Genomic DNA, 15,391 nt, shown 5'->3' with positions numbered 1-15,391 from the left:
GTCTTTTGCAGTTTAAATGTCACATTTAATGCCGCTTTGCATGCCACTGTAGCGCCTGCTAGGAGCTGTACAGTCAGGTTTGAGGGAGGTTTATTGTTCGGATGAGATTCGAGGGGGAGCTGGGACAGACCACGCTGACAGCGTCGAGCATGGGCTGCCTCGACGTAGACCTGACGCTTCTGCCTTTTTTGTAGCTTACGTGAAGTCGAGAGACATCCAGATTTCCCGACCTCCGTGAAGAGAGCAGTAAGATGGCTCCTGTTTTCTTGTTGTTGCGCGTAGGGCAAAGCCGTTATCCTCTAGACAAGTACGTTTGTTCTCAGTTGGAATTTATTTTGCAGCAGAAAATCTTCAGGGACTTTTATATTCCAGAACTTTGGTGAGAGTTGGAAGATGTCCCTCAGCAGCCTGGGAGGGCTGGTACTGCTTAACCGGTACGCAGACTCCCTCGGCCAAGCTGCGATCTCCCTTTAGCTACTTGTGATGCCTTCCTAAAGAAGGTCAGAGGGCCGCTATTTTGAGTGCAATCTTGTTATCTCCAGGCAAGTATGCTTTTTACATATAATGAGCCTTCTGAAGGGCTCCTCTAATAGCACCTTCGAGTCAATGACTTGAAGCGCCCTTACGAGAGAGGGGGAACATTTATGTCGTGCTGCTCATCCTAAAGCAGCTGAAATGAATTGGAAGAGAAAAAAAAGAAAACGAAAAAATGTTTCCAGGCAGTGAAGAAGAGCTCCTCTGAGGTGCTGGACAACAGAAAGCAGTTACGGGAGGCAGAGAATTTCCCAAAACTGTTAAAATCGAGCCTGGCAGGAGGTCACCTGGGAACTGTAATCCTGCCATTAGTAAAACCCTACAGCGTCATGCTTTCTGTGGCAGCACACCTCGCTGGCAGATTTTTCTTGCCTCCCCTGAGATCAAGCCGTTGTGCTTTTAGCGCTCGGGAAATGCCTGGCAGAGCCTGGCAATAACATCAGGATAAAGCCAACGCAGCAAAACTGCTCGCGCGTGTCCTGTTTATCGGTGGTCTCCACCTGGCCGGTGCGTTCCTGCAGGTATTGCTGTCGAGAGGGGAGTTCCCCATTTCTGCTTTGTCATTCGGTTCGCCTTGCCAAGAAAAATAATTTAGCGATGTATGTTGTGTTCTACAGAAACCCTTCTGTCTTCTCAGAAGAGCTCTTGGTGCGTTAAAGGAAACGAGTTAAAACGAGATGTAAACATCGAGGCGGGTTTTAAGATAAGGCACGGAAAGTTGTGTTTCGTACTTGATCCCACTTTGCAGTTTTGATAATGGAAAGCGAGAGGCTGGTTTCACTTTCTGGTCCTCTAACCCTTGCACAGTGTCGCGGCTTTGATGTGTTCCTCCCCGCTGGCACAGGGCAGTGCTTACAGCCGAAACTGCTGCTTCGGTTGAGACCGTCCGGCCAGAACATTTTAAAATCGATTTCTGTTAAAACTGTTGTGCAACACGCAGTCTTCGTCTCAAAGGGAACAAGGCACCATCTGTGTACTCTGCTCGGTGAACTCCCTCTGATCTCCCCAGTGGAAAAACAGGGAAACTCGCGCTGATATTTGTGCTTGGTACCCATTTTCTTAGCCCGAAGGACGTGGATGCTGTTAACTGTTGCTGTTAGTGTGGAGATATCTGAGATTAGAGGATTGATACAAGTTTTAGTTTCTTGCTGCCTTACAGATCCCGTTCTTTATAGGCTCGTTCCTTTGCTTTATAGACTCATTATCTAAAACCAGAGGTCAATGCCTTCTCTCCTGTGTTCTGTGCATCCCATTAAATCACATTTTCTCTTCCAGCTGCCAACGAGAACAAGGGAAGTGAGAAAGAAAATTGTTTCAGGATGAGTGCAGCGCTCCTGAACATTTCTGCTGGTTTAGTGGGATTTTAAGATCATTTCTCAGCAGTGGTTTGTACTTGGTGTGAGGACGGAGGGTTCTTTCCTTTTCCAGCCTTTTGCTAGGACATTGTCTGAGATCGGGGGGGGGTCTCAGACATCCTGTGGCCTAGTCCCAGGGAAGGAGAGGAGGGCAGGTCTCTCTGGGCAGGCTTATCTGGGCTGCACGTCACACCCCTACATCACTTGTGGCTTTGTGTGCCGACCCCTTTGTCACTGGCAGCCAGTGTCTTGCTGGAAAATACCGTCCCTTTTAGGAGAGGTGGCAGCTGCAAGAGCAAATGCAAGTGGTCCCTGCAGCCGCCGTGCTGGCAGGCGTTTCTGTGCGATGGCCCGTGCGGGTGGGTTTTTGCACTGTGCAGCGCTGGGCACCTCATTGCACCCACCGCAGCCGGGCACCCTCATTTCTGACGGGAAGAGGGGTGACGGCGACGGCAGGAGCATTGCGTCGCTGATACGAGGCCTTGAAGAGCAGGCATGAAGTGAGCAAGGGTGAAATGTTTCTGTACTTGTGAAGGGTTCGATGATGAGGATTCTTGTTCTTTCCGGCCCGGTTTTGCTGTGGACTGATGGTGTGACTTTTAATCTGGCTACGTCTGTATCGTGTGGTACGAAAAGTGAAAGGCTCTGGCTTCCGAGCCTTGTGATTTCTTGTGCTCCCAGGCATTTTGCGAGACTTCCCTAGTGATCTAAAGCGCCTCGAAGATGCTGAGCTAAGTGAATGCCGGGCGTTTGAACGCTGGCGCTGACAAGTAACTGTCCCTTAGGGCTGCTTGGGAGGGCGAGGGGTGGAGGTGAACGGCTGCCTGGTGCGCGCGGGAAAGGATGCAGCAGCTCCGATTTTGGCGTTGGGCGTGGGAGAGGTGCAGGACGCAGAGAAATGACGGTGCAGGCGCTCAGAAGGTTTAGGCAGTTTCAAATCCTGTTCCTCCCCAGGTCACAGGAGAGCCCCCAGTATTGGGAGTTTGCGGTAACAAGATGAGGTTCTTGTAGGACCAAGCCCAATAAACCATTGGAGTGATGCCTCTCTTCGTCTTCGTTGGGAGAGGCAGAAGTACAAGTCCGCTTCCAGACCCCCCCCAAAGCCTTATTGTTTTTAATAACTCTTAATATTATTTGAGGCTTGATACCAAGCATCAGTTTGCTTGGCTTCTGCTGAAGCATGAGCCACTGTTATTCTTGATAGAGGCTAGCAGTCTCAGCTCTCATGTGAGAATACATTTCGGCCTTCCCTGCCGTTCGACGCTCAGCTTTCCGTGTGCCTGCCAACGGGAGTGCTTTGGTACCCGTTACTGTTAATTGTGGCAAGGAGAAATTGGACCGACTGCGTTTCTAATGGAGCTCGTTATAACCGGCTGTCGAATTTAATACCTTCGCCAGCTGCTGGCCTGCCCTGGAGCTGCCAAAAGAGCTACAGGCTGCTCATCGCGTCCTTCGGATGGAGTTAGACTTGACCGCTGCTCCTTTTTGCAAAGGAGTTCCTTTGAACTGCCTGTTTCCTCGCTCATTCGTGGCGACGCCGGAGAAGTTTGATCCCAGGAAGACTTTGTCCTGTTAAGGGTCAGATGCCTGCGCCTCGGGCTGCGAGGTCCTCTCCGTCCCGCTCCGCAGGGAGCTGTATGTGGCACTCGCGCGTGACGGAGCGAGCACGGAGACTCGCGGTGCTCAGGTGAAACCCCCCAAGTGCACAGGGCTTTTCTGTTACTCATCCCTTTGGATATTTTCATAGCTGGCTTCTGTTCCCTCTCCGTAGCTGATGACTAGATGATTTATTTCTGCCTGGTCTGGAGGGGGCTGCACAAGAGAGTGTCTCTCTTGGCAGTGTCTGGCAGTCGCCGGTACCTCCAGGCAGATGGCTGACCTGTTTTCTGCAGCATTCCCGCTGGGTCTTAGTGGATCTGGGAGCTTCTTACCGAATTGCTGCTCCGGCGGTCTGTCCTCGCTCCCGACTGCGTCTTGTTAATTGTGTGCAGTAAGGTCAGGATAGCGCAGGGTGATGGAGGGAGGTGGTGGCACATCCGCGGCTCCCGAGGGATGTTCCTGCTGTCATTGACCCCCCCGTGGCAGGTTGAGGCCAGCGCTCTTGCCCAGCGCTCCGATGAGCTGTTCCGTACGTGAGGGGTGTCTCTGCTCGCGCTTCCGAAGCCGTGTGCTTGCAATGATGTGCTGGGGGGGGGGTAATTCTTGTGAATGGAGGGATGTTTGGGGCTGAGAAGAGGGAAGCTGTGGGGAGACGTTTGCGTTTCTCTTCCCAGCGGGGAGAAAAGCCAAGGACCAATTGTGCTGTCCATCAACTGCATACCACACATGAGCTGGCAAGAAAACCATTTCATCCTCCTGCTTTTAATGAGCAGTGATGTGCAGCAGGGGTAGACTACCCTTGGAGATAAAACCCTTAGGAAACCAGCTTATGTGAAGAAGCAAATCCATACGCCCTTTCTGAAAGGAAAGAATACTGCCGCTTTTCTTTTTATTGGCCAGGACACGTCTGCTGGAATTTGGGACAGAAAATTATTACTGTGCCAGTCAACAGCTCTATTGTTTTCCCCTAAAACGTGGTCCGTGTCAGCAGGTGTCCCTCCTGGTGACCTGCTGCACTTGAGTTTTCTCTGATTTATGTTTTCCAGGATTACAGAGGACCGTGAAGATTCATAGATTTCTCTTTTAGAACAAGTCGTGCGATAGGTTTATGTAGGTTTATGGTGATAGCTGTACCTTCAGAAAACCACTGATTTGGGTTCATCGGGATTGTGTCTAAACATACTGGTCCAACTCCTACATGGCTCCTTTCCTTGATGAGCTCAAATAAAGCCAACGGGATTGACCGGTAGAGAAATGTGAACACAAGGTTGTGGTACCACCTTATAGTCAGCAAATTAAATACACTGGTAAGATTTTTTTCTAATTAGGTTTTGGAAAAATATGTATAACTCCAGAGGAATTTGAGGGTCAGAAGCCATCGGCCTTGGCATGATGCAAGCTCTCATTTCAGAGGACAAAAATAGACTTTTCCTGCACTAACCTTCCGATGCAAATAGTGTACCCCTGGCTGCAGAGCTGTTTGTTCTCCCTCTTGTTTCTCACGGCTCTTCCAAATAACAACAGATCGAAATGTCGAAACGCGGCCTCTTTCAGCCACCCCTTCCAAGAGGTGCGCAGGAGCTCTGCTTCCTTCTTTCTGTACGTGTTTCCCTGTCTCTGCAGGGACAACAAAGCCAGACGCTTCGGTAAATGCCACGGCAGCAGAGCGATGGCAGTTAGATCCAGGAGAGCCCAGCCCTGAAGCTTATCTCCGAAACATCTCCATCACGTGTGTCAGAGGGGGAGGCAGGTTCCTTTCTCGACCGTAGGAAATTCTGGGGAAATGCCAGAACCAGCAACCTATTTTTGTGCTCTTCTGTATACAATAGCTTCTCGAAAGGACTCGGAGCCTGATGCATTTACCCTCTTGATTTCCTGGAATAAACAGACCCCGGAGCGGGTGCTGTGCTGGGGGTCAGGCAGAGGATTAGCTTGTGCCGAGTGAGTCACAGGGATGTGCGACTCCGCATGAATCGTATTTGCTGACACTGGGATCAGGCTCTCGTATCATCAGACCGTCGTGCGGGTAAACGCGAACTGTGCATACCTCCCACCGCTGCCCGCGGGCGAGCTGAGCTTGCTTCTGGTCAAAACAAAGCGGGCGGCTTCGGGAGCGTGAGATGGCAAAGGGAGTTTTCTCAGTTACTTCAGCCACTCCGCAAACATTTATGCTTTTTGTGGTCTTATCTGCTAATGGTTTCCATTTTTAGGCATGCCCTAATTTCCGTGCGTGCTTTCAACTGGGATGTGTTCTTTTGGGGTGGGGAAGGGAGCCCCATATAAACAAAAATGAAAACTGATCTTTGGTTTTTTGAGCAACAAATCAAGCGGGCACCACTAGATGCCGGCTTGGTTGGGGGACAATCAATATCTTGACTGGGGGACACGAGAAACTTGAATTTAATTGCCCTGCAGATAACTTCACAGCCCAAGAGGACACGAGCTACTTTGTGCCCGCTTGCCAAAAGCCAGTGCTTTTTTGGGACCTTGGTACAAATGAAACCTGGGCGTCTCCAGCCGTCTCTCTCTTGTTTCACCCTTCTGAGCTTGTAAACCTTTAAAAGAGAATATTCCATCATTCGGGAGCGAGGGGGTGATTTTGTACCGCGGGGGACCTGCCGGGGCTGGGTGGCCGCGCTGCGTGCGGTGGCTCAGCCCTCGGGGACGGGCGGGTGCCGTGTGGGTAACGCAGAGAAGGGGAGAGGGGAAGGGAGCAGACAGGTTTTCCCGGATGTAGGAAGCAAACCCACTTTTGAAAAACATTAAGATTTTCATAACCGAGGCCACTGGGTTTGCATCCATTAGACTAATTATATTGGCCTTGGTCCTGCAGATGTGCTCAGAGGTGAGAGTAGTAGAGGCTTTAGTACAGTTGGTCGCTGTTGTTCTAGCTGTCGATTTTATTGCCTGAAAAAGCAACTATATTTTTCTCATTAGCAGTGTATTAGCATTTTCCGTCACAGCTTTTTGTTAAAATCTGGCAGGAAGTCTAAATAAAACAGCACCTTGCCTCAAGAAAGGTGCACAAATAACGCGATTTCGTGAACTAATTTAATCTACCAGCCTTCAATCCTTAACCGTATCTCCGTATTGGGCAGAAAATTTTTGGCAGGGAGACAGCTGACTTGTTTCTATGACAACTGAGATCGTGTCATGGATACTTGGGCAAAAAACCTGATCGCTCCCAGCGTCCGCTGCGAGAAAGCCATTTAAAACGTGAGCACAAATATCTTACCGCGTGTTTGCCGGAGTTAAGTTGTTTAAAGAGAGCTGAGCCAACGCATTTCTCCGTGTTATCTTTCTTTAGGGTGATAAAATACTTGTTCACGAATGTTGCTTAGATCCACTGATTCCACGGGTCTGACAAGCGAGTGGGCACCTGGGCTTTTTTCCTCCGTCATCCGTCAGGAGGAACGGACCTCGCAGGGATCTGGGGGTTTTTACTCTTTCTTCTCATCATGACTTGTGTAGAAATGAAGGAGTTAGGATAAAATGCATGTTGCTATCTTGATTTTATTCCTGCATTACTTTATTCCCTTGATCCTTTAAGAAGCCTCCAATACTGAGATGGCAAATTGAAGAAGGAGCACTGGGCTCGCCTACGGTGCTGGACAGGCAGATTTGCACAAAAGGAAGTCCTTCAATTTAATAACTCCATGTTGGTAAACAAAAGACAGTAAAAGCTACTGCATCTGATTGTGTTTTAATAGACTTAATGCTTACCCTGGAAAAGAAATGGGAAAATAAAGCCAGATTCCAGCCGTAATCGGGGGGAAAGTTTGTTTTGTTCTCGCTAATGGGTTTTAATTGTTTCCCGGCTCTGCATCACGCAGGCGGATTTCTGACGCCCTGGCACCCTTTGCACCGGGTGCTCTGGCCTCCTGCCCCGGAGGAGAGGGGCAGAGGGAACACCGACAACTGAAATAGCAGGAAAAATCGGCGAGGGAGAGGTGTGGTAAGAGAATACGGAATAAATGCAGCTGGAGTCGGCTGTGTCCCAGCACGGAACACCGGTGGAAGGTGGTGGGATTGCTGAAAGGTTTCATTTGTCTGGGCAGCGTCTGGTTCAGTGAGACCCTGGTGCAAGATTGAAGCTTTCAGGTACCAGGGTTGTGGGGTGTTAGTTTCTCCCTCAAAGTCATGGTAGGTTCAGGCGTGATCAGATGGATGTGAGGATCAGCCCGTGTCTAAATAGCTTTGATTTTAGGAAGAACCTAAACAACAGCCAAAAAAGGGCTGAGAAAAGGTCCGTTGAAGGCTCAAGGAGGGAGTATGGTCCGGTAGCTGGGAAAGGAGAGAAGTGGTGATTTGTGGGTTAACTCGCTGCAAGTCTGGGTCTCTCCAGGCTTTTGCTACCAGGGCGGAAATAGGAGAGAACAGCTCAGGAGAGGCATCAGAAAGATGGTATTTCTTGGCGGAGCAGCAGAATTGGTGACAGAATGCCATCGATTAGAGCCAGCTTCCCTGAAACACTGTTGGTGCTGGCCTTGCGGGACGCTGTTTGCAGGCTGTGGCTTAACACAGCCCAAACCCGCCCTGTGCAGTCACAAGCTCTTTGCAGAAGAACCGACTGTAATGAGCTTAAATTTTCACCGGCAATAGCCCTCGGCGAGCGTCGCTCACTGTCGTCTGTGCCGGTTTGCGCTCTCTGCTTGCTGCTGCGAGCTGCTTTGTGGGAAGCGTTGCTATCTGATGATTATCCCTCGGGGACGGGGATCCGGCTGGCTGGGTTGGAGGAGCAGCGAGGGGGCAGTGGTAACGTGCGGGAGGGGGTGACCGAGGCAATGCCACAGCTGGATTAAGTAGCCCAGACCAGGGTGCATCACGCTCAGGCTTAAACAAGTTATTTGGCACCCCGCTCAGCTGCTTAAACTGGTGATTTGTAGGCTGATGGCTGCAATTTGCATAAAAGGTATAAAAATAGTGTCAATTACTGAGTCTTCTCCATAGCCTATATCTGGCACAATGTCCTATATAATCTCAGCAGCCTGTTTCAAGGATCTAAGTAGGGAGAAGAGCTGATTCCCGACGCTGCTCAGTTGTTTTCAAGATGAAGATGTCAAAATGTATGCTAGCCCTCACTTGGACTGCTGATTTCTTCCATCAGGGAAAAAGTTTTGCCTCCAATTCCCATCAGGCTTAAATTGAGCAAGCAAGACACGTGGCGGGAGTGAGTCCTACACTTGATGTTGCACCGTAGCCACGTCCCTTTATCTCGACAAACCTCTTGATTGCTGCCTTTGTGCTTTCTGGAAAGAGCGTGGCAATGTTTCTTGGAGCTGTGGGTATTGCGCGTCTGTTGCACAACCTCTCCTATTCCCACTGCTGAGGATGAAGCGGGGAACAGCGGGATGCGGGTGCCCTTGGACTGATCCTGTGAGCCTTAGCCCCTGCTCTGGGAGACCAAACCACTTTGCAGCACCAGGTTTGGGTTGGCGTTGTGCTGAAAGCGGCGGAGCCGGTCGCTGGGGATGTGGTTCACACGAATTGGGCTGCACCGTTGTGTCAGTGCAAGAAATCAGGGGCTGGGCGGCGGCAGAGACGGGGATTGCCCGTTCCAGCAGCTGTCAGATTCGCTCAGTTGCAACATCAAATTCCTCTGTCTCTTGAGCTGTGCAGTTGCTTTCATCCTTCGTGTTCTTGGCCAGGAGGGGAAGGGAGGGAGGCATCAATGCTCTTTCCCTTTCTTTTGGTCTCTGAGCACTTTGCGAAACTTGGGCTACAGGCAAGGAATAATTTGCCTGCTTTGCACTTCGCCCTGCAACGTCAGTGCTTTGGGGAATAAAACGCAGGGATGCTGGCTTGGATCGGCTTCCTCGTTCCAATGCTTGCTCCTTGTATCGCACGGCTGGCGAGCCTGGGGCTTGCATGAGATGATGGATGCTTCGATTGCATTAGAAATTCTGCCTAAGGTGTTTGGTTTTAGCCTATACGGGTGGTGGTGGTTGCCGTGAGTATCTAAGCGCTTCCTTGGCCATTAGATTTGAATTGGTCACGTTAATTTTTTCTTTTTTAGAAACGCGCAACAAGAGAAGCAAAGCCCCCGTATCCTAAACGTAATCTAGAAGGCCAGAAGGAGAAACGGAGTTTGGGCAGGCTGGAGCTGAAGCTTTTCTCTGCTATGTAGATTGCACACAGGGGACAAATTCAGAGAATCCTGTTCTTGGAGAAAGCATAAAGAAAGCATTGGGATGGGAAACAGAGTGTAGCTAAACACAGTCGTTTCCCAAAACCTGCTCAGGAACAGGGCCCCTGACCCGTGCTGTAGGATGCCAAACCCAGGGTCTTCAGTGACTTTTATCACTTCCAGTCTTTTCGCCTGCTGCCCTTTGCAGCTGCCTTACAGATTTGTGTTCTCAGCTAAATGGCGCGAAATCTCTCTGAAGTCTGAGCGACAAGTGGATTTTACGGGTCAGTTAAAAACCAGCTGAAGAAAAGGCAAGTTGCGTTTCTCCGCCGGCTCTCCACACCCACGTGAGTGCTGCCAGAGGCCTTCAGTTGTGCTTTCCTCGTCCTTCCCAGGTGATGGGAATGGAAAGAAGTGGGTGTGGAGCAAGGCGAGGAGGAGGCGACGCGGGGTGCGATGGCTGGTGCTTTGCTCGTCCGCGGAAGTCTTCCCTGATGACGCCGCCGTATTTTTAGCTGCCTCCACCCGACAGTGTCTAGCTGTCCTCGTCTGTTGTACGAACCTGGCCTGCAGCCTTGGGGAGTAATTATCTTTTCCTGCTTTAAATAAGGGAGCTACTCAAGTCTTCCTGCTCCAGTGAACTACAAATACCCCTCGATTTGGTCATACTGAACCGGCCCTGGTGGGTGCTTGTTTTGGTGGGGTTCCCCCCTCTCCAAACGCGGGGCAGCGCTGCCTGGGAGCCCGACGGGACGAAGTCGCTTTGTTTGCAGAGCTCCCAGTGTTTGTCAGCTTGGCTCCCTCCTTGCTTTTCCTGCAAACGCGCTCTCCTTTCCGGGAGGTTTAAAATAGCCCGTGGTCTGAGGCCAAATACATGGGCTCTGCTTTGCCTCATGCACGAGCGCTCCCCAGGGAATGGCGTTTTCCTTCCTTGCTTCAGGGACTGAGGAGCAGGATGAAGCTCTGCCGCTGGAATGAGGGGCAAAACATGGACGTTTGGATTCGTTCTGTATTCAGGGGGTGTACCGGAGGAAGCACTGCTGCTGGGGAGAGGGCATGGGGCTGCCTGGGAGACAGGCGGTCACGCGTAATCCTTTTTCCACCACTGGCCTGTCGCAGAGCCTTCAGTAACCTCCTGCCTCGCCTGTATTTATTTACCCCCTAAATACAGGACTTTGCTCTAAGTGCTGGAGCAGTACAAGGGGTGGGGAAAGCACGTGCGTTTCTTTCCAGTACATCAGGTTTCTTCTGTGGCCAGGGAGGATGGTTGGGCCTGAGCGATAAGCCATGCTCTTCCTCTTCAGCTATCTGAGGACGGGCTCCGTGTTATTTTTGGTGCCTGCATGTAAAGTCAGCCCTTGAAAAGTCTGTCTGGAAGCCTTGAGCCTGTCTACTTGGAGGCCTTTCTTTCTGTCTAATTTGGGCAGCGTTGCATACTTGGAGATCTGCCTGGGGATTGGGAGACCTTGTAAAAATTCCTGCTAACAAGCCCGTGTCCCTTACGCGCTTGCTGCACTTGGAGATACTCATTAATCAACTGCGAGGCGTCATTACCTGTTCGGAGGGGGCGGATCCTTTTCTGTGGCTGCTGCAGAGACTGATGGAGGGTAAAACCTGTCACATATGTCACCTAAAACTCTTGGTGGTGTTTCCTGTGGGTATAACCCCATGTAATGCCCAGAATATTTTCTTCTCTTTCTCTCGTGCAGAAGCAGGGTGGTGGTTGGTGTTACCTTCCCGTGGGCTGCTCTGGGTTTCTTCGGAGTGTCTAGTGTCTTCACTGTGTCTAGTGAAGCTCTTTGTCTCTCTTTAACTTGTAGGAGTCAGAGTCTGAGAACAAGCTGGATGGAGAGACAGCATCAGACAGCGAAAGCAAATCCGAATTTGGAGGATCGCCCCCGGTGCCGACATCGGATGACACTCCAGAAGTCCTGAACAGAGCTCTCTCCAACCTGTCCTCAAGGTAGCACTCACTGAGCATCGTTCCCGTCTGCTGCCAGGGTCCCCATGTCCTCACCGCGGCTTTCCTAGCCCCGGCAGCATGGCGGTGGTGGCTGGAAGCCGAATGAGCAGCTCTCGGAAGCGCCGCGCTCTCGCTCCCTGGCGCGCAAGCAGGAAGGTGCCCCCGAGGCCACAGGAAACAGAAGATGGGGGTGACGGTAGCGGGGAGAACAGAGCGTGGCACTCGGGGCTGCTGTGCGTGGGAGAGCACCGGTGGCGGGGGGGGCTGCGGGAGGGCTGCCTCGCCGCGGGCTCGGTCTTGGCAGGTGGGAAGAGGCCCGGGTGGGGCAGAAGACGTTGCGTTTCACTTTGACTCACCAAAGTCTTCATCTGCCCTGGTTTTTAACGACTTGGTGTTGACCGACTTCTGCAGGAATGCCTGAGGAAAGCATGCTGATAAGGAGAAGATTTAAGAACAAACTGGGAATGTTTTCTACACGCTGCTTTGGGGAAAAAGCATCTTGTTCCTATCATGGGAGAAAGCGTCTCTCCTGGATGCGTTGTGAGGATGGGAGAGGCTCAAGGCGGGATCTGTTGGAGAGTAGCGAGGGTACAAGATGCCAGGGCCCGTGTCTCCTTTTCAGAAGGAGTGCAGAGAGGGGTAATGGTCCCCATTTTATTTGAACTTATCCTGCAGCTTGTCCAAGGTGTGGGAAACGTGTAGTAGAACAGGAGCAGGTGCTCTCCTGTCCTGCTTCAGTGCCCTTTGGAGGTGCTCTACACCTGGCTATTGTCTTCTGCATTTAGTAAAGTTCATAGCAGGGAAGACTGAGCGGAGCTGTAGCCTTGCAGCTGCTGCAACCAGGCCTTCGTCAGTGGATCAGGGTCTCTCTGCAGCCCCAAAAGGAACCTTAGGGTTTCCAGGGCTCAGTTTCCTTCCTGTGATGTGCAGAGAGCAGAAGTGCAGTCCTGCGTCCTTGCTTGGTTTTCACTTTCTCTAACGTCTTTCCTTCTCTGTGGCCTAGATGGAAGAATTGGTGGGTGAGAGGCATCCTCACGCTGGCAATGATCACCTTCTTCTTCATCATCATCTACTTGGGACCCATGGTCTTAATGACGATAGTAAGTGCTCCAGAGAGATGCCTTGACGTTCACAGCGATAAGGGGGAAGGTGGCCGGGATGATTGCTGGGGTGGGCAGCTCGGAGCCTCGTATTTCGGAGGCCTTTATTCACCTTGCTGGATTTCTCTCTGCGCGGAGGAAACCTGGAAGGAATCTGTGCCCGCCTGCCCTGGCGCTAGCATTGGGCTGCAATTCAAACTGATACAAGAGGTTGTTAGAAACCTCCTGCGGAGGAAAGGGGAGGGAAAAACAACGTGGTGAGCTTCCCATGTTGGATGAGGAGACTCCTGCCAGACTGACAGCAACTGCTAAACTATCTTTTGCTCTGAACACGCATGTTTTTTTATCTCCTTGAGGAAAGGGACGTTTAACCAATGTGTATTACAGCTTCTGGGTGTCTTTTTGTGCAGGTGATGTGTGTCCAGATCAAATGTTTCCATGAGATTATCACAATTGGCTATAACGTGTACCACTCGTATGACCTGCCCTGGTTCAGGACGCTCAGCTGGTGAGTAAGGGGGCTGCTCCCCATCCCCGCTCCCCGTCCCCGGCTTATGTGCAGCGGTAACGCTTCATCTTGCTGTGGACTGTCAGCAAGAGAATCATCTGGCTACCTCCAAGCCAGAGACCCTGGGATCGCCGTGTGTTGACCAGGGTCATGCGTTAGCAGCTCTTGTAAAGGAAAAGCCCCCCCAGATCTTGATAGATCAATATCTTGAAAGAGCCTGTATTGATAATGTTTGTCCTGTTGTTAACGAAGCGCACAGAGATTTGAGTGCCATGATCTGTGCAAGGGACACCATTGGCGGGCGTCACCACTTAGAGATGGGCATGGCTGCCTGGGTGGGATGGGATTTTTTTGGGTGGTTGTGAAGCAGGGCTGGACACTGGGACCTAAGGGCTGGGGAGCGGGCAGGAGCAGGGCTTTCAGAAGGTACAGAGCAGGTGCTTTTAGCATGCACAAGCTCGCAGAGGCCTGCTGAGGAGTGCCACCTAAAGGCAGAAAGTCTTTGTGCATGAGAAGGCCAAAACCAAACCCCAACGGTTGATCCGTCACAAAGGGGAGCACTGAGTGATGCAGCCACCTCTGTAAATGAAGGTGACGTTTCTAAACTGGGGGAAATAAAGTCCTGGCCGTCACTTGAAGTTAGCCCGTTTGCAGTGTACTAGAGCAATGTGAAGACCTTAGGGATCAGTCACGTTCTGCGTTTGTCCAGAAGCCTTTTAAGGGTCCTGCTAACGAGCATCTGCATCCTTCCCAGGTACTTCCTGCTCTGCGTAAACTACTTTTTCTATGGTGAGACTGTGACAGATTATTTCTTCACCCTGGTTCAGAGAGAGGAGCCCCTGCGAATTCTCAGCAAATACCACCGCTTCATTTCTTTCGCCCTATACTTGACAGGTAGAGACCACATTTTCTGTTGGTTAATCTTCTCTGGGCTGGAGGGGAGAAATCTTGAGCTACTCTTGTCCTGAGTATTGTATCCAATGCAGTCTCCGTAGCGAATTATCTCCGCTGCTCAGTGATGCTGTAACTTGGCTGCATGGTTAGAGTAGCGGTGGCAAATCTCCTACACGAGGCTCTGTAGAAGAAAACTCCGCAACCGGTATGGGACAGCCAGGCTTGATTGTTCATCTGTCCAAGGGTTACTTGTAGGCAACGATATTTTGTGACTTCCAAAGTAGCGCGTTTTCCCACTCTGCATTACTGCTTTACTCAGACTCCTGAGGAGCTGTGCAAAGTCATGGCGAAACAGTATTTCTTATTGTTGAAGGTACATTCCCACCATTTACTTTTCTTCTGTCTCTCATAGGTTTCTGCATGTTCGTCTTGAGTCTGGTGAAGAAACACTATCGCCTCCAGTTCTACATGGTAAGGTTAAATGCTGGGCCTGGCAGCTCCTGCTGGAGGCAGAAGAATGAGTAGTGTGGGCTGCTCGAAGTTGGCGTGTAGAGGAATACGTGTCAGTAGATGCTTCTGTGCTGGCTGTGCATTGTAACACTGCCTGGAAGAAAAGTTCCCGTGAGCAGACTGTATTTTTCGGAATCTGGCTCTGACCAGACTTCCCTGCAAACATGTATTCTCTTCTCTCTGCGCTTGTGGATGCTGTTAAGAAACTTGCTGCAAGCTGAGAGGACTGCACGAGGCTACTTGACTCTTGTGCTGAGGGTAGATGGCCACCAGGGTTAATTGGCTATGTCCCCCTTTTCCCAAACGTCAGGAAGGCGTTGCTCCTGTTTGACCATCGGCACAGCTAGTTTCGCTTTCCAGTATATTCAGCACGCAGGGATATGGCCTGGGTATCTAGCAGTCTTCTCCTCTTTTTGTGTAGTCAGTGTGATAGGGATAGGGGTGGGCTAAAGAGCGTTTGGTCCAGCAGAAGGCTTCCCAATGAAGGTCACCTCTGGGCTCGAGCTGAAGAACGTGCCCATCAATTTTACAGGTGACTGTTCCTGTGACTCTTGGTGTTTGTCGTGGTGAAGGTGCATGCTAGAAATGCACGTTTGCATGAGCCATTCTGTGTCTGAGAGGTATCGAACAGCATCTGATGTCTGCCAGCGCTGCGTACGGGCAGTGTCTTTAGGCAGGCTGGACTGCGTGCTGTCTTCTCTTCCAGTTTGGATGGACCCACGTGACGTTGCTAATTGTTGTTACCCAGTCGCACCTCATCATTCACAACCTGTTTGAAGGAATGATATGGTGAGTTGCCGT

At 51.0% G+C, this 15,391-nt stretch overlaps 1 protein-coding gene across 3 annotated transcripts in view; it reads left to right on the top strand.

Moving 5' to 3' along the window:
* LOC141733313 (phosphatidate cytidylyltransferase 2) overlaps positions 1 to 15,391 on the top strand; it is a 51,041-nt gene that overhangs the window by 985 nt on the left and 34,665 nt on the right. For 2 of the 3 annotated variants that reach the window (XM_074563520.1, XM_074563523.1), the window contains exons 2-7: positions 11,436 to 11,578; positions 12,582 to 12,678; positions 13,089 to 13,186; positions 13,941 to 14,080; positions 14,493 to 14,551; positions 15,297 to 15,379. In XM_074563520.1, the coding sequence (XP_074419621.1) occupies positions 11,436 to 11,578; positions 12,582 to 12,678; positions 13,089 to 13,186; positions 13,941 to 14,080; positions 14,493 to 14,551; positions 15,297 to 15,379 (620 nt within the window). Of the gene's footprint in view, positions 1 to 3,902; positions 8,914 to 9,504; positions 11,223 to 11,435; positions 11,579 to 12,581; positions 12,679 to 13,088; positions 13,187 to 13,940; positions 14,081 to 14,492; positions 14,552 to 15,296; positions 15,380 to 15,391 lie in introns of those variants that run through there. The other variant, XM_074563522.1, reaches the window with a different exon arrangement.

Source organism: Larus michahellis, chromosome 20 (assembly GCF_964199755.1).
Source record: "Larus michahellis chromosome 20, bLarMic1.1, whole genome shotgun sequence".
Taxonomy (NCBI): Eukaryota; Metazoa; Chordata; class Aves; order Charadriiformes; family Laridae; genus Larus; species Larus michahellis.
This window is presented reverse-complemented; position numbering and strand designations above follow the sequence as displayed.